Here is a 21,885-nt window from a genome sequence, read left to right on the forward strand (position 1 = left end):
CGAATAGGACCTTTCTTTGGACTTCCTCTATGACATATTCTATAGCAACATAGCAATTAAGATAAATTCTAGCAGCAGGACCATTTGAAGCAATAGATACACGGTATGTCTTTCAGATATGCACCACTCCTAAAATGTGTGACATTGTATCACAGTTCTAAATGTATTTAGATATATTACATTACCTCGATTATAGGGTGGGCTTTGTTGGGTTTATTTACAGCTAAACCTTACTTTACAGCTTACATGTACTGTGCATGCAGTGTACATAAAAAGGGCCATTCTCAAATAAAGCTGCATTCAAAATTCTGCTGAATACTGAGCTCAAATGTTCTTGCATGCTCTGCTTGTTCAGCTTCTGTGCAAAGCTTCCTCTGGTGATTTGCATTCAACTCTTTACAGGTTAAAATGACCTGGTGTAGAAAGAACTCTCACAAAGTAGTATAAATCATAGCCCTGGAGGAACATAGCTAAGCTGATAAGTCTATCAACAAACCTGTCATCTGGTCGCAATCAAGTATATCTCTGGGCTACATAATACATGTAATAACGGGCAAGTGTAGAATAAGAATTCCAATACATTTATAAATGTATTCCTAAATTATATGTTGATTTTGATATAAGTTGTACAATAGGGTTTCCGGTTGAGGAGATGCATTAAGCATGGTGTGTGACTGAACCAAACCTGTAACTTCTCAAAGAAGGACAATTTTTTTTCCCTGTTTTTTTTATTTTTTTTATTGAGATCCACACAAGATGGACTATAAGCCTTGAGTCCGTATAAAATCTGCATGTAGCTGCTGTGGATTTGGTGTGCATTTCCCAAAGGTAAAAATCTGTGATGGATATCCACAGCATAAATTAACATGCAGATTTGCAGACTTTAAAGGCATGCAGTGTGCATGAGATTTCTTAAAAAATATCATCTACTTTACTTCTACCATATCTATCGTATTTTTCGGACTATAAGATGTACCTAGAATTTAAGAAAAAAGGGCAAAATTTTTTTCATCAGACATTAGATCAGACCTCCAAATTAGACCCACAAGCTCCATTAGACCTCAGATCAGGGTCTCATCAGACCCCCAAATTCCATCAGCTTCAAATCATACCTCCCAACCATCAGCCTCAGATCAGACCCCCATCAGACACCCTCCCCCTACCTCCATGAGTCTCAGATCAGACCCCCATGAGCCTCACATCAGACCCCCATGAGCCTCACATCAGACCTCAGATAGGACCCCAATCAGACCTCAGATCAGACATAAAAAAAAATTACCTCGCCTGCTCCATGCGGAGCTGCTACTGTGCAGAACCACTTATTGCTCTCTGGTCTTCTTCTGGCCGACACTGCACTGTGAACTGACGTTGCATAGTGCGAGCCTATATGCATACGTCCTGACTCTGTATGCAGTCAGGACACAGTGCAGAGCGGAGCACAGAAGAAGATAAGGAGGGTGAGTACAGCCATGCAGCAGTTCCCTCATTGGTCCCCTGGCCTTCTGCATGTTGATGGCCACTTCCATAATGGAAGTGGTCATTAGCATTCGGATTATAGGATGCACTGCCATCTTTCCCCCACCTTTGGGGGAAAACGTGCGTCTTAGTCTGAAAAATACGGTAAGCCCCAGGGCCCCAGGTGAACATAACCTTATAGGGGTTGTCCGGGTTCAGAGCTGAACTCAGACATACCCTTATTTTTTCCCAGGCAGCACCCCTGATGTGGGCATCGGAGCATCTCATGCTCCAATGCCCTCCCTTGCCCTGCGCTAGATCGCGCAGGGCACGGGATCTTTTGTTTACAATAACACACTGCCGGGCGGATCTGAGTGTTCGGTGATGTCATGTAAGGGGGGCTGCCTGGGTGAAAATGGAGGTATGTCCTGGTTCAGCTCTGAACCCGGACAACCCCTTTAAATAGTTTTTTTTCCCGTGTCAGTCATTTATGTCTTACCCGCATGATGTGCTATGAATATCTGACAGGTCAGAGTCCCCCTGAAATTCACAGTTTTCGGAGAATAAGGATCCCATGACCCCTGTTCGAGAAGCTGATTCATTCAGCTGCGACCATATCCAGAAGGAGACTAAATAAAGAGGTAGCCTTTCTCTGTTGTTTATGCTTCTCCCATAGAATATGGTCTCCTCCTCCTCTTGTTTTGTGAATAGGTCAACTGTTCATTCTCAGAGAAAGTCGTAAGACCCCTTTACACTGCCCGAGCATGAGGCAGATAATGGCTAACAAATGTTCGTAGAAACGCTCATTACCTATGATCTGCTGGAGTAAAGGTACCGCTGATTACCCGATGAACGAGCAAAACGCCAGACAATTGCCGAAAATTGCCGCAGTGTAAAGGGGCCTTCACATATGAATTAGCATTTGTTACACAAATGGCCAGCTTCTTGGAAAGCTTTAAGTATAATTCTCTTTTAACACTCTGTACCCTACATCACTTTTATCTTCTAGTATCCCTTCTGAAGAATCTGAAACATGCTAATATTGTAACACTACATGACATCATCCACACAGAATATTCTCTAACGTTAGTCTTTGAATACCTGGTAAGTAAAATGCATTCATATGATTAAAGGCGTTCTCGAGCTTCGGAGCTGACAACCCCCATAGTGCTAATCTGTGCCCCATAAAACAAAAAATAAAATAAAATAAAAAAATGCACTCAACTCTCCAGAGTCCCACCATGCCCACAACGCTGCCCCATTTTTGGCTCTGTATCAAAGGTTTTGATCGGTGAGGATCTGAGTGCGGAGACCCCCAGCGATTGCTAGAACGAGGAGAAAGAAGCGTGCACATATCGCGCACTCTGTCCCCAATGCCGCAGAGGAAGCTTGTCCACATTTTTTACATTTTTTAAGTGTCAGTAGCAGCACGTTGCACCTGTTGAAAAATCCACTGACCTGCTCCCTTCCACTCTGTTCCAGCTTCCTGGCTCTGTTCACTGGTATTCCAGTTCCTTTCCTTATAAACTTCTGGATGGGTTGGGTCATGTCCCACCGCTGCAGCCAGTGAGTGGCCTCAGCAATGATGTGTCCCCAAGTGGCACATTACCACTGAGACCAGTGATTTGCTGCAGTGGCGTATGTGACCCCATCCATCCAGAAGTTTACAGGATGGGGATCAGAAGGCCAATGAAAAGAGCTGAAACAGAGCAGCGGGGAGCAGGGGAGTATATTTCCTTTCATCAGGTACAATAGGCTGCTGCTGACAGTAAAAAAAGCTAGACAAGCCCATTAAGGTGAAAGTTTATATGTACCTATTGCTTTCCATGACTCCGTGTTTTTTGCCATTAACAGGATAGTGATCTAAAGCAGTACCTGGACAACTGCGGCAATCTGATGTGCATGCACAATGTCAAGGTGAGACAATGAAGTGGAACTGGTGTCTATATAATATCAAGAGTGGCATGTTTAATGATTACAATCTCCTCTAATGCAAGAATTGGGTTTCTTCAGAAAATTGGTTAAATTACATTTTAAAAAAATTAAACTTTATTAACACATTGCTCCATTTGCCTCGTGAAGTGCCATCCGTTCCAACAGTTTGGTTTCTTCTCCAAGGCCATTTTCACATGATTAATACTTGTATGCCAAAAGCAGGAGCAGATCCGCATTCTCTGTAGGCTCCATTCCTGGTTAAGGCCTCATGCACACAACTGTATGCCGCCCGCAAATCACGGATCCACAAAATACAGAAGCAGTTTGTTTTGCATCTGCATTTATTGCGGACCCATTGACTTCAGTAGGTCTGTGGTCCGCATTTGTGGACCAGTATAGGACATGTTCTACCCCTTTTTGGAATGGACATACGGATGCGGAAAGCACACAGATCATCCATGTGCTTTCTGCATCCATATGTCCATTCCACAAAATGATAGACTGTATTCGCAAAATTAGAACCATGGACCCATATATGATCAGACAGCTGTTTTGGGGTGATTTCCCCTCATCAGTGCAAAGCAGAGAGCACAAGAAGATCAATTACCCCGAAACAGCTGTCTGCAGATGAGATGCTGGCTTAATTATTATCCAAGTCATGTCTAAAAGACTATTTAAAAGGTTGAACGTTAACTTATATGATAGCTACCTTACATCTGGTGGGATTAGAGGCACAGCTTGGTAAGAGCCCATTTGCATACCCTGTCCCCAGAATTCCGGAGGAGCTTGGCCTATAAGAATCCTCACGCCATTTAGGTGCTCCCCATAAGGAGATATAGTATCTACCAAAACCATTGGAAAAAATTGTATTGTATATATCCAACAAGACACGTCACAAATGTTGCAATTCTCGTTGGCATGTAAAAACAACTCCATCAAGTACATGATCTCTACAGTGTGGCGTAAGGGCTAACATTGAGAGGTGACGTCAGCTGACCAGCAGATGGTTCTGTCCAGGCAAATTTGTACAGCAGAATTAGATGTAAAATAAATGTGTGTTTTCTCGTTTGAGAGTCGGCATGACTTGCGCCAAAGCAGTTATCAGCTACATAAGCAAACAGATTAGTTACAGATCTCAGAGTGGTGATCCCCTGCTTTACTCCGTTGGCAAGGTGAAATGATTTCTATGAAATAGATAAGATATAATATGCTGTGGATTGTGCTCAAAGCTTCAGTCATTGAAGGTCATCCTGTATCACAAGCCTACTATCGTCATTGGTCAAAACTCACACTGGGGCAGATTTACTAATCCTAATACAACGTAAACCTAAGGCCTCATGCACACAAACAGATCCGCAAAAAATACGGATGACGTCCGTGTGCATTCCATATTTTGCGGAACAGAACAGCTGGCCCCTAATTGAACAGTACTATCCTTGTCCGTAATGTGGACAATAATAGGACATGTTCTATTTTTTTGCGGAACAGAAATACCTTCCTTTTTTTTGCGGACCCGTTGAAATGAATGTTTCCGCTTAGGGTCCAGAAAAAAAACTGAACGGACACGGAAAGAAAATAAATTTGTGTGCATGAGGCCTAAGGCTGTATTACACTGGCAGATTTTCTGCCAGATGATGGCGCACAAGCATTAGTAGTAATGCTCATTAGCCTTCATCTGGCAGTGTAATACTGCCACCGATTAATGAGCAAACTCTCGTTCAGACAATCATGATCTTTCAGCATGCTAAAAGATCACAATCTGCTGCAGGCAAACAACTAGACATTATGGGGACGAGCAATGGCATAATGATTGCTTACCCCCATGCTGTGGAGGAGATCGCTGCATGTATTAGCAGTGGTCTCCTCCGCTAGCGAGCAGGTGATTGCTGGGAAGGAACGCTTCCCACCCAACAATCGCCTGTATGATCGTTAGGTCTAATACAAGCTTAGACAGGCTGTCTAGACCTGATCCAGATTTATCACGGTGGATCAGGCTACATGATAAATGTGGTGCAGCGACACTTTTTCAAACTTGCAGACTTGTACGTATGTTCATTTTACCTCATTGAAGCCTTTGAGACACGTTATGTATTCTGTGTGGGTGCTTTGGACACATCGGCCAAGTGGCTTCGCTACACTGAGTTATGATGAAAATGTCATTCATTTTTTGGATGCGGAATTAAAAAAGGTCATTCGGAAATATTGGGAGGTACTTAGACATGATCCAAAATTTGGGAGAATGTTTGTTGATAACCCCCTTTTTGCCTATAAAAAAGGCGCCTCTCTGAATATCAGGCTGATTAGAAGTCACATACGCCCTAGAAAAATGGAAAGACAGAGTTTCCTTGCAGCCCAGAGGAGGGGTACTTTCCCCTACCTGAGCTGTGGGAATTGCAGTGCTATAATTAAAGGTGACACTGTAGTGCGCCCCACACAGGGTGACAGGACACAAATTAAAGATTTTTGCAATGTGCGAGACATACAGTACAGACCAAAAGTTTGGACACACCTTCTCATTCAAAGAGTTTTCTTTATTTTCATGACTATGAAAATTGTAGATTCACACTGAAGGCATCAAAACTATGAATTAACACATGTGGAATTATATACATAACAAAAAAGTGTGAAACAACTGAAAATATATCATATTCTAGGTTCTTCAAAGTAGCCACCTTTTGCTTTGATTACTGCTTTGCACACTCTTGGCATTCTCTTGATGAGCTTCAAGAGGTAGTCACCTGAAATGGTTTTCACTTCACAGGTGTGCCCTGTCAGGTTTAATAAGTGGGATTTCTTGCCTTATAAATGGGTTTGGGACCATCAGTTGCGTTGTGGAGAAGGTGGATACACAGCTGATAGTCTTACTGAATAGACTGTTAGAATTTGTATTATGCCAAGAAAAAAGCAGCTAAGTAAAGAAAAACGAGTGGCCATCATTACTTTAAGAAATGAAGGTCAGTCTGTCCGAAAAATTGGAGGTAGTAAAAAGTGGAGACAATGAGGAGCAGAACAGTAGGAGATTGTTACAAAGGGAGACCTTTTGGATAGTGAAATTGCAGTCTTTAATACCTAAAGGGTTAAATGAAATTTGTAGCTTTAGTGCATTTATATGATTGATCACTTTCATGTTTTAGGGTTATTTATGGCTATGTATTTTGTATAAAGGATAGGGTTTGTATATATGCATCAGCTGTTGGTGCTATAAATACCCCACCTCCCCCTCCACCTGCACATATGAGTAAGGGGGCGTGTTCTCCCGAAACATTGCGTGGAGGGGAGGAGGTGTGAACGATGTCTGTCTCAGCGTTCCTCATGATGTACCATTTTATATTGGAATGAAGTAAAGAACTAAAAGAAACAAAATGTTTTGTACCAGTGACTTGCGAGTATGATATCTATATCGCTAATTGTTTTCAAGATATGCTTCTCCGTTGCGCCGCTGTGCCCCTCGTTCTGTTTAGGCGCTCTGTATGCTAATTAATTGCACCAGTACAGGGAGGAGGAGACATCAGCTTTTCTCAGTGGAGGTTTCTTCTCATTGGCTGTGGCACTGTCCAATCACAGCGGAGAGCGTCACAGCAAGGGAGAAAGGACATGTCCGCTGTGGTGTTAGCTCAAGTTTAGCCCCATTCAGCAAGCAGGTTGCAGCATTCGTGTTGTAAAACGGCAGCAGAAACTTCAAAGGTACAATCCATATTGTGAACAGGGCCAGAAGTTACTTTAAAGTTATTTTAATACGACCAAGGACATCTGCATTGAGTTTGCTAATGGGTTTCCTGGAGGCACTCCAGTTTCCTCCTCCGCTCCAAAAACATAGCGATAGGTAAAGTGGCTTTCCACAAAGTTGGCCTAAGAATAGATGCAGAATTGGTGGACGGCAGGGGTACTATTTTGTTCACAGCTTCTATATAAATCCTTTCAGTCCAACAACTGTAGTTCTGTTTTAGGCTTCATGCACACAATCGTATTTTGTATCCGTGTCTGATCCGTATTTTTTGCGGATTGCACATGGACCTATTCATTTCTATGGGTCTGCATCTGTGTGTTGTTAGCATCCGTGTATCCTTTCAGCAACTTGTAGAACATGTCCTATTGTTGTCCGTATTGCGGACAAGAATAGTCTTTTCTTATAATGGAAATGAGAAAAACACGGATTTCACACGGAAAGTGCCCATATTTTGCAGCTCCATGGTTTGCAGACCAGAATACGGACACAGTCGTATGCATGAGGCCTAGTTCTGCGTAACGACATCTTCTCTGTATATAGAGTAACAGTGCCATCTGCTGGAAGCATGGTAATCATAGCTCTTAACTACGAAAGAACTCAAAGAAGGACACACTTTCATGTTATACCACAGCTTTAACTTTGACAAAATCATGTGTAATTGCCCCCGGACATTATGATGCCTCCATAAGTGCCTCTGATAGCTTCAGCCATGCAAATGCAATCAATCATGCCTCCGTGACTGAAGCACGAGTATTTCATGCCACATAATTTTTTATACAAGCCATAATTGAGAAAGCCAGTCAGATGACTAGTGAAACATCTTCAAGAAAAAAATACAAGTCTAGTAGCTCTGACTTAATTCTACTGATATACTATGACCTGCACAAATGAGACCCTTCAGACATATTGCCCCCACACAGTATGAGGTCCACTTAAGTGCCCCCACACATCTCATCTCCCCTTATTACCATAAAAGTGAATACTTCCCTAGCCCCCATTTCTATGACAGTCTCTCAGTGCAAGTCTTCTCCGATCTGTCTGTGCTTATTGTAGCTCAATGCAGCAGGAGTGATGACATCACTGCATGGCACCTGCCTGCGCCAAACTACCGGCGGCAGAGGTTACATGTTACCTGCTCCTCCATTGTATTCAACTGTATCTCTGTCCTGAAGGCTCAGATACAGTTGAAAGAGGGACATGTGTGAACTATCCTAGAACTGTGAGACAGTGGACAGTACTTGGGACTGTCCTGCAGGATCTGGGACTTTTCAGAGTCGTGCACATGTAACGGCTGCATGCCTTGGGCAGTTTTCAAAATGATAGTTCATGGCTGAATGATTTTGCCAGTTATACTGTAGTTTTACTGCAAAACTGTGGGCACATTAACTATCAGTGTGAAAACCACAGCCACCTCAAGTGGGTGAGGTTTTAAGCCACGTGCAGCCGCCACGTTGTGAGAGTTAACTTTAAATAGAAGTCCAGTTGTAGAACATACCTGATTGTGCATTATTTTTCCTAGGATGCAAACTTCAGTAAGGCTAGGGCTACATGGCGCGACACAATAAGTCGCGAGACAAAAAGGGAAAATCTACACTGTGACATGTGTCGCGCAACATTCATGTCGCTTCAACGTCGCGCAGCATTTTTTATAATGATAGTCAATGGTTTTGCACTGCGACATGCTGCAACTGAGACGCGACAAAAATCACACAAAAGTCCAACTTGGATTTTCTGTCGACTGTCGCATCGCAGCATGTCACAGTGCGACACCATTGACTATCATTATAAAAAATGTTGCGTGACTTTTCAACGACTAGTAGAAGTCACGTGACAAATGTTGCGGTGTAGCCCTAGGGTACGGGCACACATAACTTTTCCATAGCAGAAAATCTGCAGCGTATCTGGCCAAAGTCTGCAGAGGCTAAGTCAACAACACATGGTGCAGAAATGCTGCAAATTTGCTGCAGATTTCAACCTTGACATTGCAAAGGGTGAAATCCCCAGCAAAGTTTAGATGTGCCCAGTTATTAATGCCGGGTGTACCTAAGCAATCTCCATAATCTTCCTCATTTATTGCCTTGTGTCTCTGTTTAGGCCAACTTCACATGTGTGTTCCTGACCAGGGACGAGCGAACTTCTGTTTTCAAGTTCGGTGTACAAGTTTCGTGTTATCTAAGAATTCCGTTATGGATTCTGCTACCACGGACCATAACTAACGATCTGTGGTAGCGGAATCCATAACAGAATTCTTAGATAACCCGAACCTTGTACGCCAAACTTGAAAACAGAAGTTCGTTCGTCCCTAATCCTGATATGTAATACGTCCGTACAACACTGATATGTCACGTTTCTACCACGGGTTTAACTGATCCAAACCCAAAGCATCATAGATCCCTATCATGCTGTGAGTCTGGGTCAGGCTGTGACACGTAAGGAATACAGACATATTATATATCCAAAATATGGACTTGTCAATCCGGCCTAAGCCACGGTGTTCTTGCATTTTTAAAGGGGTTGTCTGAGTTATTTTTTTGTTCTTTGTATGTTTCTAACTAGGCAAATGTAACAGCTTTACAATGCACTTACTGTAGTTGCTCCTTTCTCAGAGTTCACTGAGGGTCACATAACCTGTGATGTCAGCTTCTCTCCCTGCTCTGATGATGTTTCATGCACAAGCCTGAGAGCAGATGTGTCTGTACACAGAGGTCAATGTGCTGGCCACGCCCCCTGCACTGCCGTCTGCTGCTGTCTGCTCTCTCCCTGGATTCTTAACCCCTTCAGCTGCACAGACTTAGGGCTGAAGGCTTTACTGGGTAGATGCAGGCAGTGAGGAGACAAATGCTGGGCACAGGAGCTGACAGAGGAGTTCTGCAGAGCATTGCACAAGAACAGGTAGGGGGAAGATCCTGTGTGTATCAGCAGTGTAATTATACAGCTGGGACTTGTAGTCCTACATGTACAACATGCTGCTGAGTCACTTCCCAGCAGGCAGAAATGTCACTCAGTGCAGCATTTGTGTTCACTCCCTTTGCAGAGCAGGGGGAGGGGCAAAGATTGTTGTTATTTCAGGTAAACAAAGGGCCAGAAGAGAACCAGGGAAATGAGAAAATAGATATTTTTGGGGCAAAAACTTGCTTAGCTTAGTTATATATTGCTGACCATCAGATTTACAGTGCTATATATATTTTTTTCATAACTCGGACAACCCCTTTAAGGCTAACTATTTTCTTTGCATACCAGGCTCTTTTTGGACTGTCGCTAGCAGACACAAGAATACGTACCATCAATTTTCCATGTAAAGCACAATAGCTTACGTATATTTTAATTACTTGTATTCTCATTTCCAGGTTGTGATTTTGGCTCTGCTCTTCTAAATGAATACTAAGTGGGTCATTTATTAAACAGAAATACGCCTGAATTAGGTGTATTTCTGGCGCAGATTGCAGCGCAAAGGTCCTTTGTGCCACAATCTGCAACTTCTCTAGGTCTAAAAATGTCAGGTCTAAAAAAGTGGGTGTGGTGTGGGCAGGGAAGGAGACCAGCCGGCAGGCCTGTCTCATTTACCATTCTCTGCGCCTGTTTTAGCCATAGAAAATGGTCTAAACGTAAGACAACTAGGAAGCTGCCTTACATTTAGAAGCTGCGGTGGATCTGCCGAAGTTATGAAGAGACCCGTGCCTGAAGAGACATTAATAAATGTGCCTCCAATTCTGAAAATATGCAATGACTAGTGCAACAGTTCTCTCCCCACTGTAGATGATCATATTTCATGTGACTTACCTTAGCCTTTGTTATCACTTTCTCTTTCCTAGATTTTCATGTTTCAGCTTCTTCGAGGTCTGTCTTACTGTCATCGTAGAAAGATTCTTCATAGAGACCTCAAGCCACAGAATCTATTAATCAATGAAAAGGGAGAGCTGAAGCTGGCAGACTTTGGTAGGTACATTGTGCTAATGATGATGATTCATGTGATACCTAACACCATCACAGTGTATTGTAAGGTCTCAAAAAACCTCTGCGAGTCCAGCTTCAGTTAACAAGGTAAGAGAACTTTATTTCAGCGGTTTAAAAACTTCCAACACATGGATAATCTTGTGACACGTTTCAGACCACTCTCAATATAGGTCCTTCATCATGTCATGATGTCATGATGAAGGACCTATATTGAGAGTGGTCTGAAACGCGTCACAAGATATCTGTGTGTTGAAGTTCAAACCGCTGAAATAAAGTTCTCTTACCATTGTTAACTGAAGCTGGACTCTCAGAGTTTTTTCTTTTAGTTTCTACTAATAGCGCAATCCAGGTGCTATGTCCGTGCTCGTTACAAGGAGACACAGGTGAGAAGCTGCCTTTCTCTTTTACTTGTATTGTAAGGTCTGTATTACTTACCTCAGTGTGCAAGTGGCTACATAGCAGCATGAATGAAATACAGGATGTCACCCTGCACCCCTATGTGACATCACAGAAGAAACGCAAAGAACTCGAAAAGTCGGCATTATCCTATGGTGTTTATGGTCTTTGCATAGTCTGTGCAGGTGCTGTGTATTCTATGCAGATATAGTCAGTGCAGGTTTATGTGGCCACCTGCAGAATATGAGATAAGTACTTGGGACCTTTTATCTGAAGACCCAGTTGGTTAGCAGGTTTGTAAACGCTCTTATTGAAGCAGTTTAATAAAAATCTTATCAAAGATTACCAGTAATTGAAACAGATCCCAGGTTCCTCCTTTGGTCACTCCCTCCTAAAGAAATGAAGCTCCCTATCTGCTATAGCAAAGAAGGAAGCCGGAGCAGAGGCCCTCCCACCAGCCATTGCCGTTCTGCAGAGCGGGCGTTATTAAATTCCTCTTTGTCCTTCAACTTGAGCTTCTTCTCGGTTGTAACATTACACTGCTCAGCAGTTGTGTGTGTGACTGGAGGCATCATTTTGTTGAAAATGAAAACAAAAAATCTTTTACATGAGGGGAGACACTCTAATTATCCAAGGACAGTAGGCATAAATCATTTAATTTGGGGGCTATGTATCAGGGGTGCACCACCAATGAGGCCAGGTGAGGCGATCGCCTCAGGCAGCCCCAGGAAGGGGCAAGAGGGGGGGCAGCCAAAGGCCCATGAGTTGAAGGGAAGGGGTTAGGTTAAGAAATTGGCATTGGGGGAAGGGGGGGGCACTGTTTCAGTTTTATCCTCAGGCAGCAGAAAGGCTAGATGCACCCCTGTTATGTATAAATGATACATTTTGTACTATATTACTTATTTCAGGGGTGCAGTGTATTATTTATTTAAGGGGTGTATTTTATTATTTCAGGTGGCATGTTACTTATTTCAGGAGATTCAGTGTATTATATTGTATTTTTCGCTTTATAACACGCATCTGATGATAAGATGCACCTACGTTTTAGAGGAGGAAAATAAGAAAAAAATACTTTGAACCAAAAGGTGTGCTAAAATATTTTCTAAAATAACAAAATAATATTTCACACTGTTATGTGTGATTTGCTGCTGACACACGGTTATGGCTGGATCTACGGATGACAAACTGTTATGGGGGGATCTGCGGACGATGCACTTATAGAGGGATTTGCGGATGATGCACTATTATGGGAATCTGTGGATGACGCACTTTGTTATATGACTATAACTCCCCTCATCCTTAAAGGGGTATTCCCATCTGAGATCAATAGGATATCTCCCCATTGTCTGACAGGTGATGGTCCCACCGCTGGGACCCACACCTACAGTACAGACCAAAAGTTTGGACACACCTTCTCATTCAAAGAGTTTTCTTTATTTTCATGACTATGAAAATTGTAGATTCACACTGAAGGCATCACAACTATGAATTAACACATGTGGAATTATATACATAACAAAAAAGTATGAAACAACTGAAAATATGTCATATTCTAGGTTCTTCAAAGTAGCCACCTTTTGCTTTGATTACTGCTTTGCACACTCTTGGCATTCTCTTAATGAGCTTCAAGAGGTAGTCACCTGAAATGGTCTTCCAACAGTCTTGAAGAAGTTCCCAGAGATGCTTAGCACTTGTTGGCCCTTTTGCCTTCACTCTGCGGTCCAGCTCACCCCAAACCATCTCGATTGGGTTCAGGTCCGGTGACTGTGGAGGCCAGGTCATCCGGCACAGCACCCCATCACTCTCCTTCATGGTCAAATAGCCCTTACACAGCCTGGAGGTGTGTTTGGGGTCATTGTCCTGTTGAAAAATAAACGATGGTCCAACTAAACGCAAACCGGATGGAATAGCATGCCGCTGCAAGATGCTGTGGTAGCCATGCTGGTTCAGTATGCCTTCAATTTTGAATAAATCCCCAACAGTGTCACCAGCAAAGCACCCCCACACCATCACACCTCCTCCTCTATGCTTCACGGTGGGAACCAGGCATGTAGAGTCCATCCGTTCACCTTTTCTGCATCGCACAAAGACATGGTGGTTGGAACCAAAGATCTCAAATTTGGACTCATCAGACCAAAGCACAGATTTCCACTGGTCTAATGTCCATTCCTTGTGTTCTTTAGCCCAAACAAGTCTCTTTTGCTTGTTGCCTGTCCTTAGCAGTGGTTTCCTAGCAGATATTCTACCATGAAGGCCTGATTCACATAGTCTCCTCCTAACAGTTGTTCTAGAGATGTGTCTGCTGCTAGAACTCTGTGTGGCACTGACCTGGTCTCTAATCTAAGCTGCTGTTAACCTGCGATTTCTGAGGCTGGTGACTCGGATGAACTTATCCTCCGCAGCAGAGGTGACTCTTGGTCTTCCTTTCCTGGGGCAGTCCGCATGTGAGCCAGTTTCTTTGTATAGCTTGATGGTTTTTGTGACTGCACTTGGGGACACTTTCAAAGTTTTCACAATTTTTCGGACTGACTGATCTTCATTTCTTAAAGTAATGATGGCCACTGGTTTTTCTTTACTTAGCTGCTTTTTTTCTTGCCATAATACAAATTCTAACAGTCTATTCAGTAGGACTATCTGCTGTGTATCCACCTGACTTCTCCACAACACAACTGATGGTCCCAACCCCATTTATAAGGCAAGAAATCCCACTTATTATACCTGACAGGGCACACCTGTGAAGTGAAAACCATTTCAGGTGACTACCTCTTGAAGCTCATCAAGAGAATGCCAAGAGTGTGCAAAGCAGTAATCAAAGCAAAAGGTGGCTACTTTGAAGAACCTAGAATATTACATATTTTCAGTTGTTTCACACTTTTTTTGTTATGTATATAATTCCACATGTGTTAATTCATAGTTTTGATGCCTTCAGTGTGAATCTACAATTTTCATAGTCATGAAAATAAGGAAAACTCTTTGAATGAGAAGGTGTGTCCAAACTTTTGGTCTGTACTGTATATCGAGAACAGAGCAGGGAAAGTGGTGGCTGGAGGACCCCAGGTTTCTCCGGGTCCAGCCACCACCAAGCACTCCCCCTATAGAAGTGAATTAGGAGCGCACTGAGCATGCACAGCCACCACACCCATTCACTGCTATGGGCCCGACGGAAATAGTCGAGCCAGTGCTCAGCTATTTTCAGCGACCTCATAGAAATGAATGGAGGGCGGCTGCGCATGCACAGTTTATCCTGTGCTGCAGTACAAGGGTGCATTCCTGAGGGGTATTATAGTAATATTTAATACATATTTAAAGTCCAGTTCGGTCACTAGCTGTCCACTTACCCCGGAACGTGAGGTGGAGAAGGTCCAGGGGATAGCACAACATTTCAGCGGCGACGGAGGGCCAGTAACAGGAGTAAGCTGATTGGTGGAGGCGGTGGAGCAACAGTTTCCACTGGCGAGAATGAAGAGAATGGCTCTCCTCATCTGGAACGGACCCCGGCTACAGAGCAAGAATGTTCCGCTGCCAGCCCCGCATTGCATCACTGCCGCCTCCTTCCCCACGCTTCTTCTTTCTAGGCTCACTTATTAAAGCTCCTGCAATGTGCCGGCAACCATGATTTTGTTACATTCGCTTTTGGAGGAAAGAAGTGCGTCTTATAAAGCGAAAAATACAGTACTTATTTCAGGGGCACAGTTTATTATTTATTTCAAGGGGTGCAGTGTATTATATTATTTCAGGTGGTACATTTTTTATCTCAGCGGTGCAATGTATTTCTGTATAATACTTATTTCAGGTGGCACAGTGTATTATTTATTTCAGGGGGTGCAGTATATTATATTATTTCAGGTGGAACATTATTTATTTCAGGGGCATAGTGCATTATATTATGGTACTTATTTCAGAGGCACAGTGTATTATGTATTTCAGGGGGTGCACATATTATATTATTTTAGGGGGCACAGTGTATCATTTATTTTCAAGTGACATATTGTATTATAGTATTGTATTTATTTATAGGGCACAGTGTGTTATACATTTCATGCCATGCATTGTGTTATATTACAGTATTTATTTCAGGGAGCACAGTATATTATATTATTTATTTAAGAGAGTACAGTGTTATTTATTTCAGGGGGCACATTATATTAATTACTTATTTTAGGGGGCACAGTATATTATATTATTTCTTTCAGGTGGTAGCACAGTGTACAGTATTATTTGTTTCATGTGGCATAGTGTATTATATTTCTCATTTCAGGAGGCACAGTCTACAGTATTATTTCATATGGCATAGTGTATTATATTTCTCTTTTCAAGAGGCACAGTGTACAGTGTTATTTATTTTATGTGGCATAGTGTATTATATTTCTCTTTTCAGGAGACACAGTGAATTGGATTATTTCTATTCAAGGGGCACTGTGTATTATAAACAGATCTCTGGTTGCTGCTGATTGGGTCTGTGTATTGTAAAGGTGGCCATACATGTTAGTCTAGTGGCTATTTCCACCAAACTATCGTTAATCAGGTTAAATTTAACAACAAAAGAGCATTTTAGCTGACCGATGACAGAACATGATCGTCTGAAAAGAAGTCATCCATGTTTGTCCGATAGATAAAAGATCTTTCATGTCATTCTTTGAAAGAATGCTCCCAGATCTTCCATGCATCACCCAGTGTCATTGAGCATGTATGGCCAGGTTGAACAACTGTAGTAGACAATATGCACTAAAATGTATATGGCCGCATCTGCGAATTGATCGCTCACAAAGTGATTGTTCAACTGCTGTTTAGCCTACACTACTTCTGTCTAATCTTTACAGCCTTCTTAAGAAGTGCCACATACCCTTTGTTCTAGAAATTTTATTCTAGCGGCAGACTGTATTGGCAGAGTTCATTGCATCCGGCGTAGATGGAAACAGCCGAAGCACCGCTGTTTCCAGGATTAGTGCAGAGAATCGCCCGGGAAATACTGCTAGGGATTTGTACAGCTGGATTCTGGCACTAATGTTGGAAACAGGCCAGATCCCCGACGGGGAAAGGCAGTATCCAGATATGCCAGATACTGTGAACTCCGGCCGACTCTTCCTCTGCCGGAACAGCCTGCCACACGATTTTAGGACTAGTGTAAAATTAACCTAACTTGACTTGGCCAATTGTGCTTCATCCAGAAGAAAAATGTAATCCCATTTGTTTGGTAAAGCTTAGCAAAATATAAAATCATCGTCTCTCTCTCTAAAAAAAAAAAAAATGACGAATGTATATTCATTATTCATAATTCAATTCCATAGCAATCACCCAATTAGTTATAATTATGTTTTTGGCAGTCACTAAGAATTAGAGCATACACTAGGTTTGACAGCTCCGATTTCCTTTCCAATTTACTTTTGATTGCATGGCATGTCAAGAGGTGTTTTTAAAGAGTTTCAGGAATTGCATTGTAAAATGTACAGTTTAGAGTCAAAATACCAAGTGACATTTACAGCAGCATAACTTATACATGAATTCAGTGTTTTAATAGAGATGACCTGGAACTGTAGAGAATATGGATTACTGCAGTTGGATCTGAAAGGGATATTTTCTATATGCATCGTAATATATGGAACTCTGCAGTGCTGCCTAAGATAAACTGTCCAACTTGTCGAAGTTTTAGGCACTAGTAATGGCTGTAAGGAAACAGGCCCTCAGATCTACGTTGTCAGCCTGGTTTGGCCAGACATCTCCTGATGTACACTTCTTAATATGGCCATATGATTAAACAAATTATAAACCTTTATGTGTTAAGGTCTTGCCAGAGCCAAATCTGTACCCACCAAAACGTACTCCAATGAAGTAGTGACACTATGGTACCGACCACCAGATGTTCTGCTGGGATCTACAGAGTATAGCACGCCTATAGACATGTGGTGAGTGACAGAGGATATACCCATTGATTTGTGTCTTTTGTTCTTTATACTATATAGTGCCATTGCTGGCAGCTTTAATCGGATTTTTACTTTATTCACCATTTGTACATGTCCAGAGAAGCAAAGAAGAATTGTAAGCTTTTTGGTCAGATTTTGTGTTTAAAGATAACCTTTCATGTTTTTTTATTTTTTTTTATTTAGATAAATACCTTTACTTGCGGGGTACCCCCTGCTGATGCTGCCACCCAGCCTGTTTTTTTTTCAAATATCGCTCCTACGCCCCGCTGTGCTCCCCTGCAGTTTTCCCGCTCAGTATGTTAATACTGAGCATTGGTACAGGGAGGAGGAGACGCCAGGGTTTCTCAATGGGCGTCTCCTTCTCACTGGCTGTGCCTGATCCAATCACAGCGGAGCGCGTCACAGCCAAGGAGAAGGTGAACTTTTGTTTCTCCCTCCCTTTTCTCCCGTACTCCTGCTTCCTCTGCCAGACCCTCCCTCTTCTTCTTTATTGACAGGGCCAGGTGAGATGACTATGTAGGAACCTGGCCATGCCAATCAAGTAAAGGAAGCAGGAGGAGCAAGGGTGCACAGAGTGGCCTCTGCCCACCCTCCGTGGACTTAAAGTAGGACTCCCAGAAAAGTTTTAATTGTCTGACCTGTTAGAAAAGTATATGAAGTAAACTGTAGTGAAGGTGATCATCTTACCAGTGACTGTATTTCTGAGTCATAACCTCCCTCTTAATCCTCAGCTGTGTCATGTGACCAGCACTCTGATCTCAAACTGACCCAGGACAGGAAGTCAGTTAATTCTCTATTCATTCCTATGAGACTGACATTGAGGCTCCCATAGTAATACCTAGAGAAACTGGCTTCCTGTCCACACATAAGATTCTGTGTTATTTGGAAAGTCAGAGTGCTACTCATGTGACACAGCTGAGGATCAGAAGGGTGGGGATAACTCACAAATAAGAAAATTACCTTCACTACAGCTTACATCATGGACCTTTCTAACATGTCAGAGAATAAAAATTTAAGTGGGAGTTCTTATTTAACTGCTAAGGCTACTTTCACACCAGTTTTTTCCTTTCCGCTATTGAGATCCCTCATAGGATCTCAATAGCGGAGGAAAATGCTTCAGTTTTGTCCCAATTCATTTTCAATGGGGACAAAACTGAACTGAAGGGAACAAAGTGCAGCAGAAAGCATTCTGTTCCTTTTTTATTGCTTTCCCATGACGCACACAAAAGAGATGCAAGCAACGTTTTTGATTGCGTCCTGGGATGCAGAGCAAGACGGATCCGTCATGACTCACAATGTAAGTCAATAGGGATGGGTCCATTTTCTCTGAAAATAAAAACGGATCTGTCCCCCATTGACTTACAATGGTTTTAGAGACAGATCCATCACTGCTATGTTAAAGATAATACAACCGGATCTGTTCATAACGGATGCAGGCGGTTGTATTATCATGATGCTGAATCATGCCGGATCCAGCCAAAACGTTGGTGTGAAAGTACCCTTATTTTGTATTTTGATTAAAAAGCACTTAGTCTCCAGAATGAAGCCATGGATCGCTAAGTGAAAGGTATCGTTACATTCAGTTGAACTAGCCCTACAGGGCACTGGGGGTCATTTACAAAGAGTTTTGTGACTTTTGAAATGCCTGTGTGACCAAATTTTGTCGCATATGTGTTTTTTCCACTGTTCTTGCCAATGGGAAGCCATGGAGGCGAGGCTGGGCCATCGGCCCTGGAAAATTCACTAAAATGTATGCCTAGAAACAGGTGTAAATGAGATTTAAAAACTACTCCAGTCAGCGACTGGAGTCGTTTTTAATCTAGGTGTACGGACAGCCGGGGGATTGTGCCAAATTTATGATGATGTGTGCTCATTCCCTGGCAGCACAGGGCCTTTCAGAGACTGGCGTAAAATGCTGGTCTTTGTAAAAATGACCCCTACATTGTCTACTTATACATTGGAATTTTTGGTGACAGACTCCCTTTAGAGATTTGAATGGAAAATGTGCTGTGTAAAGTTTTATATGGGGTTACTTTCTATTTTAATATAGGGGAGTTGGCTGTATTTTGTATGAAATGTCCACTGGACGACCCATGTTTCCTGGTTCTACAATTAAAGAAGAACTGCATTTAATCTTTAGGCTTCTTGGTGAGTATGCAGTGTCTTTTTTTATTTTTTTCTTCTACATAATGAAGTTTCTATTTTTTCTATATCAGACTTTTGTAACTTGATAACAGGATGAGGCAGACAACTGGCTGATTTCAGTCCTGTCCTTCAATACATGTTTGTTTAAACTCCATTGAAAGAAATGGCCAGAGCAGAAACCAGCCATTATTTTCTTCATTTATAGGGTCCTAGTAGCCAGACTCAAACCACACGTTCTACAGGGAATCTTACTTTAATGTTACAGCTTGTCCTTGTGGGATTTCTGATATTGACACAATCTACTTTCTATTTCAGGAACAGCCACTGAAGACACGTGGCCTGGTATATCTTCCAATAAAGAGTTTAAGGCTTATGGTTTTCCACAGTACCGGGCACAACCACTGAAAAGCCACACACCTAGGTAATATGTGAATATTGGGCCTATGGGTCTAACCACCATAGGATACTTAGATGTTAGTAATTGTAACCAGCATTTTGTTTAAAGTGTTTCTCTGAGAATTAATAAAATAAAATTGCTAAAAATACTTAAATATTACTTTATTATAAATACATTTCAAAATAATTTTCGTTAGTTATAATGGTTTGTTTTGTCTAGGGAGGGGCTGCCATCCCATTAGCACACACAAAACCTGTCCTAATCAGAACAGGAGGAGGACAAGTTACTTCACAACACTCAGCTAAGGAGCTGCCTCAGCCTCAACTCCTACTTGTCAGGCATTATGATCCTGAATACAGTTGATAAGATCTTCAGCTGAATCTCTGTAGGAATGGAGTTTATAAGGAAACATGAAGTACAGAGAGGAGCGTGGAGATGTGGCTAATGAGCAGCAGCACTTGTGTACAGTCTGCTACATTAACACAGCCCTACATTACCACAGAGTGTCTTGTCCATCTTCTATTTACTTCAGTACTTTTGTCACAAACTCCATTCCTACAGAGATTCAGCTGAAGATCTTATCAGCTGTATTCAGGATTTGTCAGTACTAATAGGACGACAGCTATTTAATTTCCCATGATGATTGCTCCCTAGACAAAATGAGCCATTATAACTAATGAAAGGTATTTCAGAATATACAGGTCCATAATTTTTTGGCTCTATACACCACCACAATGGATTTGAAATGAAGCAAACAAGATGTGCTTTAACTGCAGACTGTCAGCTTTAATTTGACGGTATTTACATCCAAATCAGGTGAACGGTGTAGGAATTACAACAGTTTGCATATGTGCCTCCTACTTGTTAAGGGACCAAAAGTAATGGGACATAATAATAATCATAAATCAAACTTTCACTTTTTAATACTTGGTTGCAAATCCTTTGCAGTCAATTACAGCCTGAGGCCTCATGCACACGACCGTTGTGTGCATCCGTGGCCGTTGTGCCGTTTTCCGTTTTTTTTCGCGGACCCATTGACTTTCAATGGGTCCATGGAAAAATCGGAAAATGCACCGTTTTGCAGCCGAGGCCGTGATCCGTGTATCCTGTCCGTCAAAAAAATATGACCTGTCCTATTTTTTTGACGGACAACGGTTCACGGACCCATTCAAGTCAATGGGTCCGTGAAAGAACACGGATGCACACAAGATTGGCATCCGTGTCCGTGATCCGTGGCCGTAGGTTGCTTTCATACAGACGGATCCGAAGATCCGTCTGCATAAAAGCTTTTTCTGATCTAAGTTTTCACTCCGTGAAAACTCATTTCTGACAGTATATTCTAACACAGAAGCGTTCCCATGGTGATGGGGACGCTTCTAGTTAGAATACACTGCAAACTTGGTACAAGACTGCCCCCTGCTGCCTGGCAGCACCCGATCTCTTACAGGGGGATATGATAGCACAATTAACCCCTTCAGGTGCGGCATCATATCCCCCTGTAAGAGATCAGGGCTGCCAGGGGGCAGACCCCCCCCCCCCCCTCCCCAGTTTGAATATCGTTGGTGGCATAGTGTGCCAACCACCATCGGCCCCCCTCCCTCCCTCTATTGTATTAAATCGTTGGTGGCACAGTGTGCCAACCACCATCGCCCCCCCCCCTCTATAGCAGTAACATTGGTGGCAGTGTGCGGTCTCAACAGTAGAAGATTCATACTTACCTGCTTCTTGCTGCTGCGATGTCTGTGTCCGGCCGGGAGCTCCTCCTACTGGTAAGTGACAGTTCTTTAGCAATGCGCCGCACAGACCTTTCACTTACCAGTAGGAGGAGCTCCCGGCCGGACACAGACGTCGCAGCAGCAAGAAGCAGGTAAGTATGAATCTTCTACTGTTGAGACCGCGCACTGCCACCAATGTTACTGCTATAGAGGGAGGGAGGGGGGGGGCGATGGTGGTTG

At 42.6% G+C, this 21,885-nt stretch overlaps 1 protein-coding gene across 1 annotated transcript in view; it reads left to right on the forward strand.

Annotated features, from left to right (window-relative positions):
- CDK18 (cyclin dependent kinase 18) overlaps nt 1-21,885 on the forward strand; it is a 136,167-nt gene that overhangs the window by 104,601 nt on the left and 9,681 nt on the right. The window contains exons 7-12 of the mRNA XM_044286270.1: nt 2,465-2,559; nt 3,310-3,372; nt 10,930-11,053; nt 17,250-17,370; nt 19,439-19,536; nt 19,849-19,954. Of these exons, the coding sequence (XP_044142205.1) occupies nt 2,465-2,559; nt 3,310-3,372; nt 10,930-11,053; nt 17,250-17,370; nt 19,439-19,536; nt 19,849-19,954 (607 nt within the window). The remainder of the gene's footprint in view (nt 1-2,464; nt 2,560-3,309; nt 3,373-10,929; nt 11,054-17,249; nt 17,371-19,438; nt 19,537-19,848; nt 19,955-21,885) is intronic.

This window comes from Bufo gargarizans, chromosome 3 (genome assembly GCF_014858855.1).
Source record: "Bufo gargarizans isolate SCDJY-AF-19 chromosome 3, ASM1485885v1, whole genome shotgun sequence".
Classification (NCBI taxonomy): domain Eukaryota; kingdom Metazoa; phylum Chordata; class Amphibia; order Anura; family Bufonidae; genus Bufo; species Bufo gargarizans.